Below are 19,101 nucleotides of genomic sequence, written 5' to 3'. Positions count from 1 at the left end.
CCTGGACTTTACATGGACTTGATGACCATCCACTTATCTTTATAAAGGACACTGCTCTTACGCATAACCCAGTTGTTATGCCTACTTGTTTGTAAGTTTTTAATCTATATTCATTAAACAATATCTTTTTTTACTGCACTATTTCGTTTCTTATCTTCTACACAGAAGCTCCTAAGACGAAAGAGAGTATGGATTTTTGACGAGCTTTCAATTTCTTATACACTTGTGAGTGCAACTAACATCTCTATTTTTATTTTTTATTTTTTTCGTATTTACTTATTACACTATATTTGTTTTATTTTTTCCCACATATCTATGCGCCCCGACTTTTGCCTATACATCATTTGTTATAACACTTATGAGGAGTGTTGATCTGCGGGAGCAGCAAGATTTGTAGGGTACTGTAATTTATTTTATATTCATTTTTCAAGACCTACCCACTCGTGAAGGTGTTTCTTTTCCGTTCTATATAGCCTCTGCTAAAAGCAGGAAGTATACTTAAGTACACTTCCTGAATAAGCACTTTAGCACGCCCACTGAAACTAGGGTTGCCACCTGGCCTGTATTTCACCGGCACAGCCGGTATTTAGAGCACCCTGCCGGTATCAGTATTTTAAAAACACCGGCTATGCAATGGCCGGTATTTTTTGCAGGGGCAGAACGCCAGGGTGATTGGCAGGAGAGGAAGCGCCCAGAGCTCCGTCTTTAGCGTAGCACTATTTCTGTGTGCCACGTTTGTGGATGAGCCCGAGGCTGATCGCTGGGGAGGGGGAAGTGATGTTTCATTTCATGACGTCACTTCCCCCAGCGGCGCTCTGGAGTCTGGCAGCATCCGCGGACCGGCCGGCCTGTGTAAGCTCGCTGCCTGCGGAGGAAAAAGCCTTATGTCCCTACTCCTGCCAGCATTCAGGAAAGAAAACCAAGGTAGGTGCACTTTTTGTTTGTTTCTGTGACAGGAAACAGTGCCAATTGGAAGCAAATCTAGGCCTGAAACAAATGCAGCAGATTGCCATTGGGGGTTGGGGAACTTGGGGGCTTGGTCACAATCACACCAAGCATCTGCCCAGACACAGAGATTTTGGAGATCCCTTGAGACCGTATAAATACATTGAAACTAGGCAAATATGTTAATTGACCCCAAAAAAATCTGTCGAGTCATAAATAGACAAAAACTTCCCTAACCACTTGCAAATATTCTCATTCATTGCAAAAGTTATAGGTAGGGTTGCCACCTGGCCAGTATTTTCACCAGCACAGCCGGTATTTGGAGCAACCCTGGGTGATGTATTTGTATTTAGTGTTCCCTTTAATTTATTAGTTTTTATTTATAGTTATGTGATTTTATTCTTTGAATGTTTGTGTGATTTAGGAAAATTTCCTCCGCATATGTATTGTATCTCTTATATCACTTCCTGTGATGTCATGCATATATAATTATGCAAATTAGCATGGCTGATATTTTTTTGCAAGAAAGGTGGCAACCCTAACTGAAACGGATGGGAGTTGCAGAAACTAATTGCAGCGGTCAGCAAGCAAACATGCGATGGACTGATTGTATATGCATTTTAATGGAAGTGCTACTGTAAATAAATTTAAGTACACTTCCGGCTTTAAACTAAAGGCCGGGAGGAGGAAAGAAAAAGCATATAAATCCATGCACTGATTTGCTTGGGGTATAATGCATTGGAGTCCATGCAAAATGTACTCCTATAGGCATTTTCCACAAAACTTGTTACACGCCATCACTAAAAAGGTGTTCCCTCCACTTGTCCTCCATATATTTAGGGATCGGTAACAGCTGAAACCAGCAAGACCCACACTATGTTGAGTAGCTGCTGTGAGACTGAAAACCCATATATACCATTCCACCCTCTAATGATGCAATAAATTCCATCACAGTTATGCCCCAGAAATTACTTTTTTCATTAGCAATGTAATCCCTGCATTTATCATATTATAAAAAATATGTTTTCTACCAAAGAGGAAGTCCTAGCTGAATAGGTTTATGGCCGAAGTTTACCCTAATTAGAATAAATATTCTTAAAAATTAGCTGGCTGTTGTGCTTGTTGCACTTTAAACACCCCTCCCTGTCCTTATTTATTTCTCATAACCCCCCCCCCCATTTACCAACATCTGCTGTACCCAGAATTCTCATTGCCAGGTGAATTCTATAGAATTTAATTTATTGATGTAGATGAAGTTAGAACGTAATTAAAGTAATTTGCTCAATAACTACTCGTTACTAGAACTAAAAGCTGATTGCAGAAAATTTACTCTCTGCGGCGTGTTGCAAACAAAAAACCAAACATACTTGTCACTGCTGTTCTCGTTGGCCCTAAAGTCTTTAACAATACAACAGAAACTACTTAAAATGCAACACAGGTAAAAAAAAAACCCCCAAAAAACAACTAAATGTTTTGTTTTTAAAAACCCACACAATTTCACCCTGTAATTTTGTGTTCCGAGCACTGTTTTTGGTCAGCGAACAAACGCAATCTGTGAAAATAACATGCGCATGTATAAAAACTAGTCAATGAAGCAGAAAAGTCATTTCACATTGACAAAACGATTATCTCCAGCATCAAAATTTCTATATGGTGGTTCAAATTGAACTTGCTCGTGTTTTGGCGATAGAGAAGAGGAGCATCCAATTCATATTCAATAAGTAAACAGGGATGTGCACATAGCTTTCCCCTAACCGTCCCTATAAAGGCTCAAATTAGCTCAGCTTCTGTACAGTGTGCAGGAAGAGAAGACAAGCAAGCTAGCTGAATTAACCCCTTCCACTGCCTAAACATCAAATAGTTTAAAAATATTAAAGCTACAATGGAGTAACACTTCTGGTTCACACAGTTCAGATGTACGAAGGCAAGGAGCTGGGATACCTGAAAAGTCTGCTGCTAAGAGATCTTCTGCTTTCAATACTTTAACTTGGAGAAAGCCAATGTCTCTTAAATTCTGGAATGAGTTTTTCAGGCACTGGAAATTAAGACAAAGTAATGTCACAAAACAAAAAAGCAATGACAATTTTTACAATATTCTAAAATTACACTAACACATGGTTACCTTCGAAACTGGAATGGGAAGTGCCAAGTCCCCTAAAACAAAAAGGGATGCCCGTTTCTCAGAAATCCCTCCTATTGGTTCTAACCTCTACATACTGCATATACAAGAGCAGAAATTGGAACGCATGGAATATAGAAAGGAAAAGGTAAGCAGGGTTACTATAAGAAGCAGCTTACATATCTCTCCTCAATTTGCATCTGCTCGCTAGGATCAGCCAGTGGGCAAACACACAGATCGGAAATTGTGACGCCAGTGCAGGGTGTCAGCGTGATCATCATATGTATGGAGCCTTGGTTGCTCCCCAAAGGCAGTTCCAAACGATTAATCTTCTGCAATGGCAAAGCAGCAATATCCACTTTGCACCTGTAAAAGAACAGAAGATTGATTCACACAGAGTTAATTCAAAGGAACCTGCAAACATTGTAAAAGCAAAAGAATACAAGTGCTGACCTATGATCTTACATTCATAAGGGATATCAAGTACATACAGCAAAGAGCAAAGATAAGTTACTCTTCACGCCGTCATAAATTAGTAGGTTTACATATACGTCTAGAGAGATGAGAAAGAAGAAGAGAGGGAAACAGGCTGACCAACCCAAACATATTTGCAGTTGAAAGACTTACATCCCCATCAGGTCCTCATGTTTTCGGTTATCTTTTCCCCAGACTTCAATATCCAAGATTCCCATCCTGTCAGAGAAGTAGTGGAAATCAAAGCGCTCCCTCCACTGAGGGTTTGAGCTCTTACAAAGTGTCTAGAAAACATGCATGGACATATTTATTATCATCACACCAACAGCCTAACAAGGCATGGAGTTTACTACAAGAGGAATCTCTCTCATCCAATTATGCAACAACAAATGGATATTACAGTGTTGGCCCCATACAGAATATCCCAAAGAAGTACGAGATACCGTTCAGTGAGACAATGTCCATAGAGACACACAAGCTTTCAAAACCCCAGGGGTCCCTTCTTCAGATGGAACAAAAACTGTATCCAAATGCAACTTTGAGGTCACTCACAAGTAGTCGTACTGCATGGTGCAGCTAGTAAGATGGTGGACAACAAATTATAAGTAGCTATATGTGTAGACATTACGGGCCTGAGTTGGTATCTGACTGGTTGTATGCGCACCTCTTTTAGAACAGTATAGTTTAAAAGGGAAAACAAAAAATCCACTTTATCCCCGTTTCAAGATCCCCATATTTCAGATACTTAAACCGTCACTCAACAATGTCTGTATCCCTAAAGGTACTTTTAGAATATTAAAAACAGTTATAGGAGGTATAACATGGTGTATATATCCAGGCTTTATTGTACTCTTGGAACTTAATTTGGTGTTAATGTCAAAACTTAATTCCTCAATAAAAACAATCCCAGACAAAACTTTACCTTGCTTCTGTACTTCTGATCACCAAGTCGGAACCTTACAAAGCTGTCCATGGAGGCTCCTTCAGAGAGGTTTATCCCTTCCAGCAACGTGATGCCGACGATTCCATTCCATAGCTGCGTCTTCCTAAGCGATTCGGACAACTGCAGGCTGTGGATTGAGATTGCCTATGAAATATAAAACAACAAAAACAACAATTAATCCGAAGTCTCATTAAACAGTTAATTCACTTGATTAGCAAGGCGTATAATGTAAAAACAAGTTGTGATACAAGTACTTTTGGAAAATGTAGTGCGCAAAAGAACTTCTGTTATCCAAAGAGTTTGTGAAATGCTCATCCTCATTTGTAAATTAGACTATACATGATGCACAGCGTTGCATTGAGGAATTTATGGGTTTCTTTTTTTTTTAAATGGTGATATACATACAAAACTAGTATAAATGAACCGAAAATGATTAGCCCAAGTTAAAGCCAGCCCTGAAACCTACACATTAGCAAAAAGTGTGTATGTGTATTATATATATATATATATATATATATATATATATATATATATATATATATATACACACACACACACACCAACTGTAAAAGATTATAGACAAAATGTCTAAAAATTCAAATGGCTTCCCCCCCCCCATTTATTATATTCTCTAGGAAGTCCTCATTTCCCATTTGTATTGGCCTCTCTTCTAAGAGATGTTAATCAGCTGATTAATTTGCTTGCATTGCTGTACAACCCCTAAATATAAATCATTGATGTTCCCTAAGAAGAACCGTCACCCAAGAAGAGTTCGCCCTTGACATGTGCACAAATGCAGTGGTGTTAACCACATGTAGACGGACTGCCTTGTAAAAACTGTCAATAGTTTATTTTCTTGTTTAGCATTTTGACCTGTGAGCTTTATAATTAAAATAACTTATTTTCAACTAATACACTTCAAGGTCATCGTACAATTTTCTCAAAACAATTTATAAGAAAAAAAGAAAAAAAAAAAAAAGCCAGAAAAATATGATTAGGGAGTATTGTCCATCGGGCAGGCATCAAAAGATACATCCTGTAGTCTGGCAGCTGCTGGGGAGAAATGGCAGCTCTTCCATGAAATATGCCCTAAAATAATTTTGCGGCTTGGTATGTCCTAATTTCCAGCCGAATGTTTATTTTGGAAGCGCTTCTATCCGAGCTATCCATAAAGCAGCTCCACTTAGCTGAACGAGGCTTGTGAAAATGGAATCTTGAGCTGGCTATTAAAAAGGGGACTGGAGATTACTTCCATATGGCAGAACAGCATGGGAGTGGAGGGACGGGCCTACAGCATGCTGTACTTGGCCGGGCTCGGAGTCTATCCATGGACACTCATTGCATTACACCATAACATCTGGATTATTGCTTGTAATGTCCCTGGGAAACATCCACTTCCCATCAAAGGCTTTATCTTTTGCTGTCGTACTTTGAACATTTCAGCATTTAGAGCAGTCATGTTTGAAGTGATGTTCTGCGTGTCCCCTGCCCCCTCACTGTTTCCAATGAAAGAAAAAAAAAACAAAAACAAAAAAAAACACAAATCTAAAAATTATATAAATACCTGACAATTATTTATGTAGTTTGCTGCAAGCTTAACCCTTTATTGCCAAAAAGACAGGATAAAAAAAAAAAAAAGATTTGCAAAGCTGTAGATGTGTATGACCTTTGTTAAAGCTATCTCAACAAAGCCATGGTTCTGAATGCAAACGAGAGCGGCTTTCAAGTGTCTATATTACTGAAAAACGTATCAACTTTACTATAGTTTTTAGGGAATAAACCGAAGCTGCCAAAAGTTCAAAGAGCAGGGTCCTGTTCTCCTTCAGTACAAGCACATCTTAATGCGGCAATTTTAAGGCTATCGTTGATTACCATTTTTCTTTTTATATTTTGTCTCCTGTATTCGTTGTGTGTTAAAACAATTCTAAAGTGATTAATATATGCTTCTAACAGTCTTGAAAGATCAACATCTCTTTTCGATCCACGTTGGTGCTATATAACATAATAATCAGAACAGGTGCAAAAGATCATAGTTTCTTATCTTCCCCCCCCCCCCCCCCCCCATCGATGCAAGAGAGGTCTCTATAAGGTCTCTTCGCCTCTCATTACTACTGCTGTATTTCCACAGCCTCTCACTTCTCCTGTATTCCCCGTGCGCACATTTTTTACGCTCTCGCCTTAACGCTGTTTTCCAAACTGCCAGTACTCTTCTACAGGCCAGGGTTTCCTAACTAAAGATAGTTATTGATGTACTGCTGTTTTAGTGCCGTAGCAGAATCAATAAACTAGAGCATGCAACTGTTTGTAGGGTTTTCTAATGCATTATGGGAAATTCCTCACTGAGCTAAATGGCAGTGCGTTCATACGCCGTAAACCCTGCTCTGCAGGATAGGACCGACGTTCCAAATGGGTTACAAGTGGTGTTTTGCTGCCCTCTCCTGGCCATACAGCAGTGATGCGGTGTTAGAGACCTAAATAGATTTATACAACAACAATTCTTGACATAGCTTCCCAATAAAGAATAACCAAGGATACCTACCACTGTCACACTTGCTTAAGTTACTTTTCATACACTTTAGGTTCATTACTTTCATTTACAATGTGACAATTTTCAGCCATAAAAATAAGCTAGCGCAAGACACAGAACCACTAAGTAAAGAAAATGGTGTCCCGTTAATAGCTACCCCCAAAACCACATGGTTATTTAGGTTCAGATGAATGCACCCATTAAAAACATCAGAACCTTGGTTTTTGCTTTCTTAAGGAAACAAAAAACAAACAAACAAACAAACAAACAAAAAACGCCCTTCTGGAGTAAGGAAAAACTTGTGTTCCTTTCTTAATCAGTAATCATTCCTTGGCATTAAATGCATTTTATTAGCAGTACATTAAGATGTTAGCCAGAGCCCTGAGAACCAAGGAACCTGCCAGAGGAATGAACAGCCTTATCTCAGTTATTAACAGCTTCTAAAATACAATGTATAAGACAAGCTGTGATAAGACGAGACAGGCTCTTTGGCCAATTTGGAAAATGCAAAAAAAGTACTAGATTATTTTCCAAAATCAAATATTTCTCTCACAGACCAAAAACAAAACAAAACAAAAACTCATCCTTATATTTATCAAATTCTAAAGAATGATGCAGAAAGCATCAAATAGTTTTAGAAGATTAGGAACAACAAGATGCACTTAAAGCTAAGGGGTATACCCTTAAAATGCAGATAGAGTCACAAATGGTTCAATGACAATTATAGTAACATGCTCGTGATACACCTAGGTTAATTGTGATTATAACCCACTGGTCCTCAATCATTTAGAGCCACCGTTACCTTTGCCTTTAACACACCCTACTCCATATGGTTGTGATGGACATACAATAACCCAGAACATACATATTTATGTATCCTTATTGTGATCCAAATTGGGATAACATGTTACTTTATAGGAGAAAACAAATTGCAGATTTCGACAAGCACCTACTACTGAATAGACACCCCTTATCTGTATAGTGTTTGAGGCATGGTCTGTGTTCCATGAATGTAAATTCTGGCCCTGAGTGAAACAAGTTACACCAAAAAGAACCCAGAGGCTGATAAGAGCAGAACCGGTACATTGACAACATGTAAAGCCATGTAAAGTATTAGACAATGAGCCAGACACCAAATTAATTACCGCAAAAACGCGTACAACAATGAGTAGTTTACCTTGGAACCACCAAGTTTCCTCCGGGTTGACCATCTCTTTTGGAAGAACATGTAATGAAAGAGGAAAAACAACACTGTTAAACTAAATTGTAAGGACATAGGATACGAGAGCAAAAGAACTGTTGTCCTAGTCACTCTAGTACTGCATCTCCGCATAATAATTCAGTGTCTTAATTCTCTTGAGGCAGGATGGACATCCAGGCGGTCACTGCCAAGTTAGGTCAGTGGTGAGGTGTGACCAAGGTGTGCTTCAAGCTGCTTCTCATAATAAGGACATAACACAGGTGTGGGAAGGGAGAGTGCGGCCAATATTCACATTCACCAGGAAAAATGTTGGTACTTGAGATTCAGAATGGAGTGTATGCCCAAAGAGCACGATTAATTTACATGGGAATATGTCCAGGAGCTAGTTAAGCACAAGTAACAAGGATGCTAAACTTATTAAATCATTCAGAGCATCTTAGAGAGGCTTCCCTTCAGGTTAACTTTTGTGGCAAGCAGATACCATGACAATTGAAGGCATTCTGGTCATTTAAAATAGAGCTTTAAAAGCCACATGCACCTTAGGTCGGGACGATGTGATAGAGTTAAGATTAAATGACTTCACCAGAATAGCTGCCTACAATCTACTGCATCAGTTTATTTGATGCATTTTTAATGTATATTCTATAAAAAAAAAAAAAAATGCACCTCCCCCAACACATTAATAAGGTTTTGGTAGCAGTATAAACTGCTTTGTGTGCCCACTATGTAGGAGGTGAGAGTAGGTTCTCTCCCTATTGAGAATGTGCCTTGACGTGGCGGGTGAGCTTAATTATGTTTTGGCCAATTCATATAACCAAAACCTCTCATTTATATTATGTTTATATATTTGTTGCCAACTTTATTAGGGTGAGAAGCGCAGACAGTATTTTGTTTTTTGTATACATTGTACAGCCAACACACTGTATTTGCTGCATGCTCACACTGTTTGGTAGGCTTTATATTATACATTTGTATTATTTGAGCCTGAGACTAGCTTAGCGCACCGACATTTTTTCTTTTCAATGTATATTCTATTAATACATTTCATACATATCTCTCTAATCACAGAATTTGAACTAGCCAGTTGATCTGTAACCCTCTCATTAAATGGCAGTAAAGTAACACCTACGACAGGACATTTTTGATTTCTCTATATTACTCCATATCACTTGTTCTGAAAGGCTATCTTTTGCACAATTCTTCCTGCAAACTTTTTTTAAAAATTTTTTTTAGAAGCGGCTAATGGGACAACAAAATATTTAGTGTTTTATATTTAAAATATAGTATCAAACTCCAACTTGTCATATAGCTTACTTTAAGTGACTAGGGCAGCATTTTCTTGGCATATAGATTCTGCATAATAAAAAAGGTTATTAACGATATTCGCAGTCTCTCTGGTTTTTATTTTTGCGATAAGGTTCTAAACATTTCTACACAAACAAAACATTCCTATGTAAGTTAAATGAAATGGAGGAGCTTCCATGATAAAAGGCTTACATTATTCTTTGGGTCTCTCAGCCTGATAGTCAACCCAACGTCTGCCACAATCACCCCCATATCCGCCTCCATGCTATTTGGATCTTCCAGCCGGAATGTTTTTAATTCAGTCCTAAAAAAAGAAGGATAATAAAGACTTGGTGAAACTGCGTGCAGGCTGAACGCACCTTTTCATGTGAAACATAGCTACATTATGCCAGAATGGTATAAAAGTTATATGATCATCATATTCACAGAATTATGGTATCAGATTCAGAGCAAGTTTCAGACACAGCTAAAATGGTCTACAACAAGTCGAGTCAAATGGTACAAAACAACTGTAACAAGATGTCTCTTGCATGGAGATATCCCTACAATGGGGAAGATGATGAAGACTGCATGGGTTAGGCGGCAGAAACTGGGGGTGCAGTGGGGTAGGGAACCATCTGAAAGGACATACTTGTTCAGTTCAAGTTCTTGCAGGTCTAAAAAGGCAGATCCCATAAAGTCATCTGTGGTCAAGTCTCGATCATATACCTGAAAAAGTAAAAACATCAATAAGACTGCTGTGTTACAGACATTTAGCTTGTCTCCCATCAGTGTAGACATTCCCATATACTAATAAAAAGGAATTTGCTGATCATCTGCCCCTTTTTCTTGATGTAAAAACTCAAACCTTAATAAGCCCTTAGTCTCTTTTAGGTACAGGATAGCCAAATGCATGTTTAAATTCCCTTACTATATCAAATAAAAGTAAAATAAATCACACTGGTTTTGTGATAAGCCACTGCCCAAATGTATTTTTGTTTAATAATGATTTGGACTCGATAAAGAGCGTATCGATTTGTATACTCTTCAAAGCTTGTGTTGAAAAACTAAACGATAGTAATATAAAGGTATTTCCACACATACCACAATAATCGTTTTATGTACCAACCACAAATACAGGCCAGAAAAAAACAAATCAGACATATGTTCTGGGGCATGCTCAAGACACCATCTACTTCTGCGCACTTAAGGAACATATTGGGGTTTATTCATTAAAGGGAAAGCTCTCTCACTTCACTATTCAATACGGACCACAAACAATGGCCGAGCTGGCCCTCTATAATGCAACGAGTGAGGAGACTTTGAAGAAACCTCACGGATTTAAGCTACATATTATACAGGGCCAGCCAATCTTATTGCGTAGCAGAAGCTCACTGGAGTTGGATCTTCATAATTTATAGTAAACCCAAGAAGTTTATACCTCCTGACAACTATCCCTTTTAATGAATAGACACCATTGTTCCTTTTGATTGTTTTTCCTGAAATACGTTAAATAAAAATCACCTTTATTTGCAACTTTTGGTCAAGACTCTGGATAGGCAACACAAAAGTCTCATCCCACACCGGGTTGAGGTTCTTATACACGACTTTACTTTTATACAGTGTCTTCTTGTTAAGTTTGACTTTGACGTACGGATCGCTGGTACCTAAATAAATGATAACAGATGAAATGTAAGGTTAGCCAACATTATGTAGGTTTATGAACAATAAACTAAAGGCACAGAATAAGAGCGTCACAGAAAAGGGACCTGTACATCTTCTGTTCAAGTTTATATAAAAGATTGCTATATAATTAATTACCGTATTTGCTCGAGGGTGTATGCGCGATGCACACAGACAACCCCCGCTGCTAACCGCACCTCCTTCCGGCTGCAGCAGAAGTTGCCTACGCGAATCGTGTAGACACCTACCCGCTGCCACGACTACACACCAGGAAGTCAGACGCACTGGTAAGTTTGGGGGTGGGGTGTTAAGGGGGGGGGCATAAGGCATTTCTGTAGGCAGAGTGCTCTATGACATGCCTTTTAACCCCCTAAATGCCAGAGTGGCATATAGGGGTATAAGGCATTTCTGGAGGCAGGGTGGTACATAGGGGGTCCAAAGGCATATCATGGGGCACAGTGGCATATAGAGGGTTAAAATGCATATCATGGGGCACAGTGGCAAGCCTGGGGGCAGATTGGAAAATAAAAATATATATATATTTTTCTCAATCATAGCTTTTAAAAATATTTATAAATAAAAAAAACTTTACATAGTTTACATGAATTAACATTTATTAGTAAAACTTTTTTCCTATAGTCTTATATTTAGGCTCCCCCCCCTCTAAATTATTCAGATTTCGGGGGGGGGGTTGTCTTGTAATCGAGCAAATATGCTTGCATTCTGCACTCTGTATCAGGGACACAATTTATTGGTGCTTTATAAATGAAGAATCATAAACATAACTGCTACACACTTGCAGGTCTGATACTTTTGATATAAAAATTAAAGTGGTACCAATTTTACCATAGGAACAGTATATGGCAACAATATTGTAGCCCAACATTTTTGTTTGTTTCCCTATAAGGGAATTAAAACATTATACTCTTAAGGCTAAACACTTATTCTTAGATACAAAAAAATTTAACTAGCTAGTAGTTTATAAATGTGTAAGGCATTTATTTAAAAAAAAAAAAAAAAGTTCATGAAATGTATCCAATATTCAACAGAATAATAACTACCACTACTACATTTATAACACTCCAAATTAAATGAATATATGAGACTCAACACATTAATTTCAACTATATCCATTAGCAACATTCCCCCCCCACCCCCCCCAGAGTAACCAGACTAACAATCATTCCGATACAAAAACAGCGGGAAAATCTGCAATAAAAAGAGGCTTTTAATTAAAGGAGATTGCCACTGTGGGATCAGGACTTAATGCCTGTCAGCTTCCACTCCAAATAAACATCTCAAAAGTAGGCCTGTGTGGTGTCACTCTCTCACGGGCAGTGCATGCTGGGTAATCCCTAGGCATCCTGACAGCTACATAATGTTCACACAGTTTTGATGGGTGAATGGCGCCGCTCGCGTGAAAGAAAATATTAATCTGTGGAATTAATGGAAGAGGAGGAAATTATTTACCAAGCAAGAATGAGTGTCAGGTAAGCCCCTAGTTAAATGTTGGGAGAAAATAATTGAGGAGGAGCACGCCGAGCTGCTGAATCTCACCATATTGTCTCACTGTCAGACACCATAACGTCTCTACTAACCCATGCAACAAATAGTAGGTGGGAGAAGAATACACCGCCTGCTCCGAGATTATACAAAATGACAGCGTGTCACCTGTATTGACAGACAACTTGGAGCTATTGCCACGTGTTCAAATATTCATTGGGCATTTTTATATCCTTTGTGGCTAAATATATATTTATACATAATTACCAATTAAAGATGGCTTTTTTTGTCATTAACTATATGTAGTAAATTCTTTTTTTAAAGTCAAAATACAAAAGAGGGAAGATGTGGCTGAGATTGTTGTATTTTGTCATGCAGTTAAGGGAAGAAGAAAAAAAACAAACAAAAACACACACAAGCACATCGTGCCTTGCAGAAGTATTGAGGTCCCTTAACAGCTTTCATATTACTTAACTACAAATGCCACGCCGAGTTTTTTCTGTATGATGAGATGTAAGGCGAGATTGGTTTTATGATAAAATGTCATTATGATGTGTTCTTTTAATAACTAAAGATTCAACCTCTGTCTTCTGGAAGCTCACAGTTTATACAAGGATTTCCCATAGAGTACCTTCACCTGTGAACCATGGGGTTAAAGTCCTAAAGCGTCCCATTCAAGTCCCGATTTAGAATCTCATTGAGATCTAGCACACTATTTGTAAATTGCCGTCAATGAGTAGTGCCCAACCAATCTGAACTACTGGGAGCATATCTACAAAAGAAAAAATACTCCAACAGCACGTCAAACCCAGCGGTATGTTCCCAAAAGGTTTAAAGCAGTGAAAGGAGACTACCAAGCAATGTGTGGAGGTCAAATAATTATGCAAGCACCATAAAATAAATGGCTAAAATAAAAATAAATACTTTTAAAATAAAAAATTGCTAGAACCTAACACAATGAGGGATTTTAAACATGCATTGGATACCTACAAAGCTATCCTGAATCTAAGACAAGTCTTTACATCAGGAAAAAATGGGTAGACTGGATGCTGTCAAATTCTATGTCTATTTGTCAAAATTATTCCAACGTAACCTTGATTTTGAGTTGGTGTTTTAATGCATCATGCAGAAAAACTAAGATATCACATATTTATTAACATGAGAGAAACTAACAGTATACTCAGGACCTCATATGGACTTTAAAGCATATAATGGCCTAGTATTACCCAACAACTGTGTTTTCTTCAAGCAAATGTATAGAGAGAGAGAGGGCTGCAAACCGAGCAGAGATTTCAGCAATTCCTTATTCTGAACACAAGTCATTTAACCCCTTGACTGCCAAGGACGGCATGGTGCCGTCGCTAGCACTACCCTACCTTAATGGAGGTCTGTGGACCCCCCATGACCACCTACCCCGGCAATCTGCCCCTCACACAGAAGGGCATCACCGGGGCCACCCGATCCGGCCGGTGACGTCACCGCGCAACTTATTAATAACTGACAACTGTCAGTTAAAGCGGTATGGGGGCATGCTGCTTAGATGCCTGTATCTCAGACATCTAAGCAGCTACAGACCCCCAACATATACCGTTGGAAAGGTAATAAAAAAATGTACAAAAAATGATTTGGGGGTCTCTAAAGGCAGATAAATAAAGATCAAAATTGCCTAGAGACCTCCCAAATTAAATTATCTAAACAAACTAGTTTAACTTTAAAAAATAAAATAAAGTATTCTGGCTAAATGATCACTGTGGTAGCCAATGTTACCACAGTGATCATATAGCTATGAAAAGTCACATTCCCTTTTTAAAAATGGCCGATACTAAATTTTAACCCCATGATCCCTTTGACCATCTAATCCCTGGCGCTCCTTGCATTTTTACTGCAAAACTTATTTATTTTTTTTCTCCCTTTACCATCATTTCTTTGGGATTGTAAGGGGAAAGAATGGTGTGTGCTTCTGCGAGTGAATGAAGATATGAAAGGTCAGTAATTAGGGTTGAAGCCTTGACGTGGCATTACTGCTCACGTAAGAAGTTAAATTATGGCCCAAGAAGTACACATTTGCAAAAACTACACCCCTTGGTGCATCAAATGAGGGGATGCATGTGTTTCTAGTACAAACCTGGAGTGCGCAAGACACAAATAAACATGTCGCTATGATTAGAAAAAAACATTTTCTAGCCAAAGCGACATATTCCATCATTATTTGTGCACTCAACTTTTGTCCTAGAAACACATGTAATCCCTCATTTGACGCTCCAAGGGGTATAGTTTCTTGAAATGTATACTTTATGTACTCTAATTTAACTTCCCAGATGTCTAGACCACTATAACTTCAGATATGGCAGATTTGAGAATCTTGTTAAAAAATTGTCTTAAAACATTTAGGGGTGATGTCTGCAATTAGACAACTGGAAAGTTAAATTAGGGTACATAAAGTATATATTTTCAGAAACTACACCCCTTGGCGCATCAAATGAAGGGCTGCATGTATTCGTAGCACAAAACTGGAGTGCGCAAGACATAAATGAACTTGTCGCTTTTAATTTAAAAAATATATATATATTTTTAGAAGTGTGATATTCACTTATTTGTTGTGCACGTCAGATTTGTGATACAAATACAAATAAAGCCTCATTTGCTGCAGCTGGGGGTGTAGTTTCTAAAAATATATAGTTTTGTTGGCATATTTTAACATCCCGGACAGCTAGAGCTGGTTAATTGACGGCAGCTATGCATTAAGTTTAAAGATGTCTTTTGTAATAATCTAGTAAATTTAACTTTTAGCAATAAAATATTAGAAAAACAGTCTACTGTTCTCAGTTTGTTTATTTTAGACCGGTTACCTACTACAAATATTTAGCAACACAGATTTTGATATTAGAGTTTAAAAAAAATTAAAATTACAAACTAGTTTTTATTGAGTCGGAAGTGAAAAAATACACTTTTCCCCCCATGTTTGGCTTTATTTTGCAAACCTAATGAGACATACACATATAAAAATTATATATTTGGAATCTGCTGGGTGTGCTTAAAAAAAAAACAAAAAAAAATAACACGTTTAAACGAGAGATGCACCAAAATGCCGAAAACCAGCTTAGCACCCAGGTGGGAAATGGCTTAGCAGCCAAGGGGTTAAATCAGTTACACACATTTGGTTTGTACTGCCTTTCGTTGCAAGTGGGATATCCTAAAATTCTGGCTGGGTTGTGAGCTCCTGCTTGGGACAGCGAAGGTGTGAGGTCCTCCAGTGATCACTCACGAGCATACACATTTGGCTCTTCTACCAATTTCAGTGCTTGTACTTCTCTGCCAAAACCGTCGGGAATCGTGGAGATGGGAAGTTACATTGAAGCGCTGTACCATTTTTATGCACAGTGGAATAAAATGTGTATTAAAGCACTTTCTAAGTACTTTCATATGCATTCATGTTTGGTGAGGCTGTTTGGGATAGTCAACTGTGCCTTAAAATGAGTTCTAAACCCTTTCAGAAGGCATATCCCTTACGAAAAATTACTGCAGTTTTTTCTGAAGTAATACTGCAGGTTTTTGGACATGGAAAAACTGCATTACTGCACTTTTACGTCATTGTATTGCAAACCTACAGTTGTACGTCAATGTACTGCATTTGTACTTCCATACAAAAATAACGGCAGTAAAACTGCAGTACAGCGAAGTACAAACGCAGTAAATGTGCAGTAATACTGCAGTAAAAGCGCAGTATTGCAGTTTTTTAATGTCCAAAAAACTGCAGTATTACTTCAGAAAAAAAACTGCAGTAATTTGTCGTAAGGGATTGTATATCTCAAACCAACAGGTTCAAGGTGTTTCAGGGGGTCAAGACAAGAGAACTCTTGTACAGAGCATAGTCTGATATGGTGATATCAATTGCAGTTTAGCTGCCGATATATAAAGGCAAATAAGACACAAAAGGAAAAAAAGATGCAAAAGTAAAAAGCTTTTTCCTTCTGCATTACAAGACAAACGGCTTATTTTATCACATCAGAATTTCAGTGTCACTATTTTAGAGAACAGTATTGGTATTAAATATTGCAGTATATGTTCTGTAGCAGGTTCCTCCCATCATAGAGGTTATTAGCGAGGACACCAACAAGTGCTGAGTGGTATGAAAACACTGGTCTCAACTATATACTTTTCTAGAGTGCCAATGGATTACAATTAAGGACCAGCACGATGCTAAAAACCAAAGTCTTCATATGCAGCAACAAGCTCAATTCATTTAGCTCCAACAAGAAGTGGATGTCTCAGTTACTTTATTACCCCAGCAGAACCCATATTAGCTGCTCCTTCACAGGCAGAGTCCCTGCCTGGGCAATGGAACAGTTTGCAGGCTATAGCCATGGGCGTAGGAACCGGGGGGGGGGGGGGGACGGGGACAGATCCCCCCCCCCCCCAGTAACTCATGTGGGGGGGGACCGATAATGAAGAAATCCCCCCAGGGGCGTAGGAACCACCCCCAATAGAAACGCCGCAAAATGCGGCCTGCGAGACCTCGAGGTGCGGCCCGCGTAAGATCGGCAGCCAGGGCAACCGATCTTATGCAGTCCGCACCTCGAGCCCTGCTACTTACCTGTGGGAGGGTCTTCTGTACTGCATAGAGAAAGCGGAACCCAGCAGAGTTCACGTGACATCACATCCTGCTTCCTCTGTGCAGTACCAGAGAACGCACAGGTAGACAGTGAGAAGGTGGGGGTAGGGAGAGGGTAGCTAGTGAGAAGGGGGGGGATAGGGAGAGGGTAGATAGTAAGAAAGTTTGAGAGGGGGTAGATAGTGTGAGAGATGGGGAGAAAGTGGGGATCTGATGGGGGGAAATGCTGTCCCCCCAGATTTTTAGGGGTTCCTACGCCCATGGCTATAGCTATAATTTAATTAATACTTCAGCTGTTGACATTACATTTCCCATGACTCTCAGCCAGTTTGGTATCATATGCACCATGGGAAATGTTAGCTTTCATATTATTATGAAATTGGCACTGCAGCTGCTGTGGAACACACTTCTCGTGATTCTCAGCCACTCATTTGGTTGGCTGAACATCATTCTCTAAAAGAATTCAGCACATACACAGACAAGCATCAAAAAAGATTTGTGTTCAGTAGGTAAATCCTTACATAATGGCTTAAGTTAAAACTGTAACAGTAACATTCCACAATTGTCAATCAGATTTAAAAGGGAAAAACAAAGCAAAACAAATAAGGTAAATCTTGGTTTTCCAAAACCTTACATTTCCACAAGATGGTGCTAGTTAAAAAAGTGTAAAGTGTGTGTGTGTATTATATATACACTGTATCTTTATCTATACATATACATTCATAAAACCCATATACATGAAGTGGAACATGTATATACTGTATATATTTTTTTGTTTTAGCCCCTTACTAGTTTGGGTTACCAAAGGAAGAATGCCAACATTAAAAAATAAAAACCTACATAAGGTTTTAAAATCTGAATCAGGTGGTCACAAGATTACCTGGCATTAATAACGTACCGCACCTTTAGTGGGTAATGCCAAGTGAACGTGTCATTACCCAGGTGTTGAGGTTGGGCACTCCTTTCAATTGTTTTTTTTCTTCTCAAACCAGAAGTTGTGACAAGAGAGAGGGTAACAAACAGCCTTTACAAACTAAGCAGACAAAACTGCACTGTCCTGATTGGACAGAAAATGAGCATGTTTTTAAAAAGGGGAATCTATGCTTAAATGATATTTGCTTTTCACAAAACTGTACTGTTGGCATACCTCCCAGGCAGCCACCTACATCCCTTTTCAGGCACTTCTACTTATGTGTCTGTGCACACACGCACTAGCGTACCAACACTTGTAATGAACAAATTGTAGGGAAATACAAGATTTAAAGATTTTTTCTTTTCTTTTTCTATCAGAGGACATCAAATAAGAACCTAGTTATGCGTCAGAGCATACGGTAGGAAGTTACATACACTAACCGAAGACAGAGCCTGAGTTGAGGATTGCTCTTGCAGTGAATCTAAACTGCAGCAACCACGAGGATAACCCATTCTCAGCTACTTTACGTAAGAGCTGATTTGTTATGGAGAGTGGCAGACGCTCTAGAGGAGGTCTTGGCTGATGCAGAGGGACCCTTCTGCACACTTTTATACGGTCATATCGATGCCCTTAATCTTGTAAGGGGCTTTCTTAGTATTTCACCTCCATCATTAAGTTGTATTACATACTACACTATAATTTGTTTACCATGTGTTTGTTTTTTGTTTTTTTACATAATCATGATTATGTCTGGGTCTTTTATTTGTATACCATCTGGATTATCCATGTAAGGTTATACTTTATGTATCATTTCACGGTTTAAGGTAATGCATAGCAGTATCTTAAATGGTTATCAGAGGGCCTTTAACAAAACAAGCACACGTGGCAACACAGTAT

At 38.7% G+C, this 19,101-nt stretch overlaps 1 protein-coding gene across 1 annotated transcript in view; it reads right to left on the bottom strand.

Moving 5' to 3' along the window:
- LOC149300029 (multiple C2 and transmembrane domain-containing protein 2-like) overlaps nucleotides 1-19,101 on the bottom strand; it is a 50,320-nt gene that overhangs the window by 23,075 nt on the left and 8,144 nt on the right. Inside the window, exons 4-11 of the mRNA XM_089485510.1 lie at nucleotides 11,018-11,160; nucleotides 10,146-10,222; nucleotides 9,707-9,818; nucleotides 8,186-8,221; nucleotides 4,461-4,625; nucleotides 3,692-3,822; nucleotides 3,244-3,430; nucleotides 2,887-2,980 (exon numbers count right to left, since the gene is read on the bottom strand). Of these exons, the coding sequence (XP_089341636.1) occupies nucleotides 2,887-2,980; nucleotides 3,244-3,430; nucleotides 3,692-3,822; nucleotides 4,461-4,625; nucleotides 8,186-8,221; nucleotides 9,707-9,818; nucleotides 10,146-10,222; nucleotides 11,018-11,160 (945 nt within the window). The remainder of the gene's footprint in view (nucleotides 1-2,886; nucleotides 2,981-3,243; nucleotides 3,431-3,691; nucleotides 3,823-4,460; nucleotides 4,626-8,185; nucleotides 8,222-9,706; nucleotides 9,819-10,145; nucleotides 10,223-11,017; nucleotides 11,161-19,101) is intronic.

The sequence above is a fragment of the Sceloporus occidentalis genome, unplaced genomic scaffold (assembly GCF_023333645.1).
Source record: "Sceloporus occidentalis isolate IW3139 unplaced genomic scaffold, rSceOcc1.0.p SCAF_26, whole genome shotgun sequence".
Classification (NCBI taxonomy): Eukaryota; Metazoa; Chordata; class Lepidosauria; order Squamata; family Phrynosomatidae; genus Sceloporus; species Sceloporus occidentalis.
The sequence above is the reverse complement of the archived record's forward strand: the minus strand, read 5'-3'. Positions and strand labels throughout refer to the sequence as shown.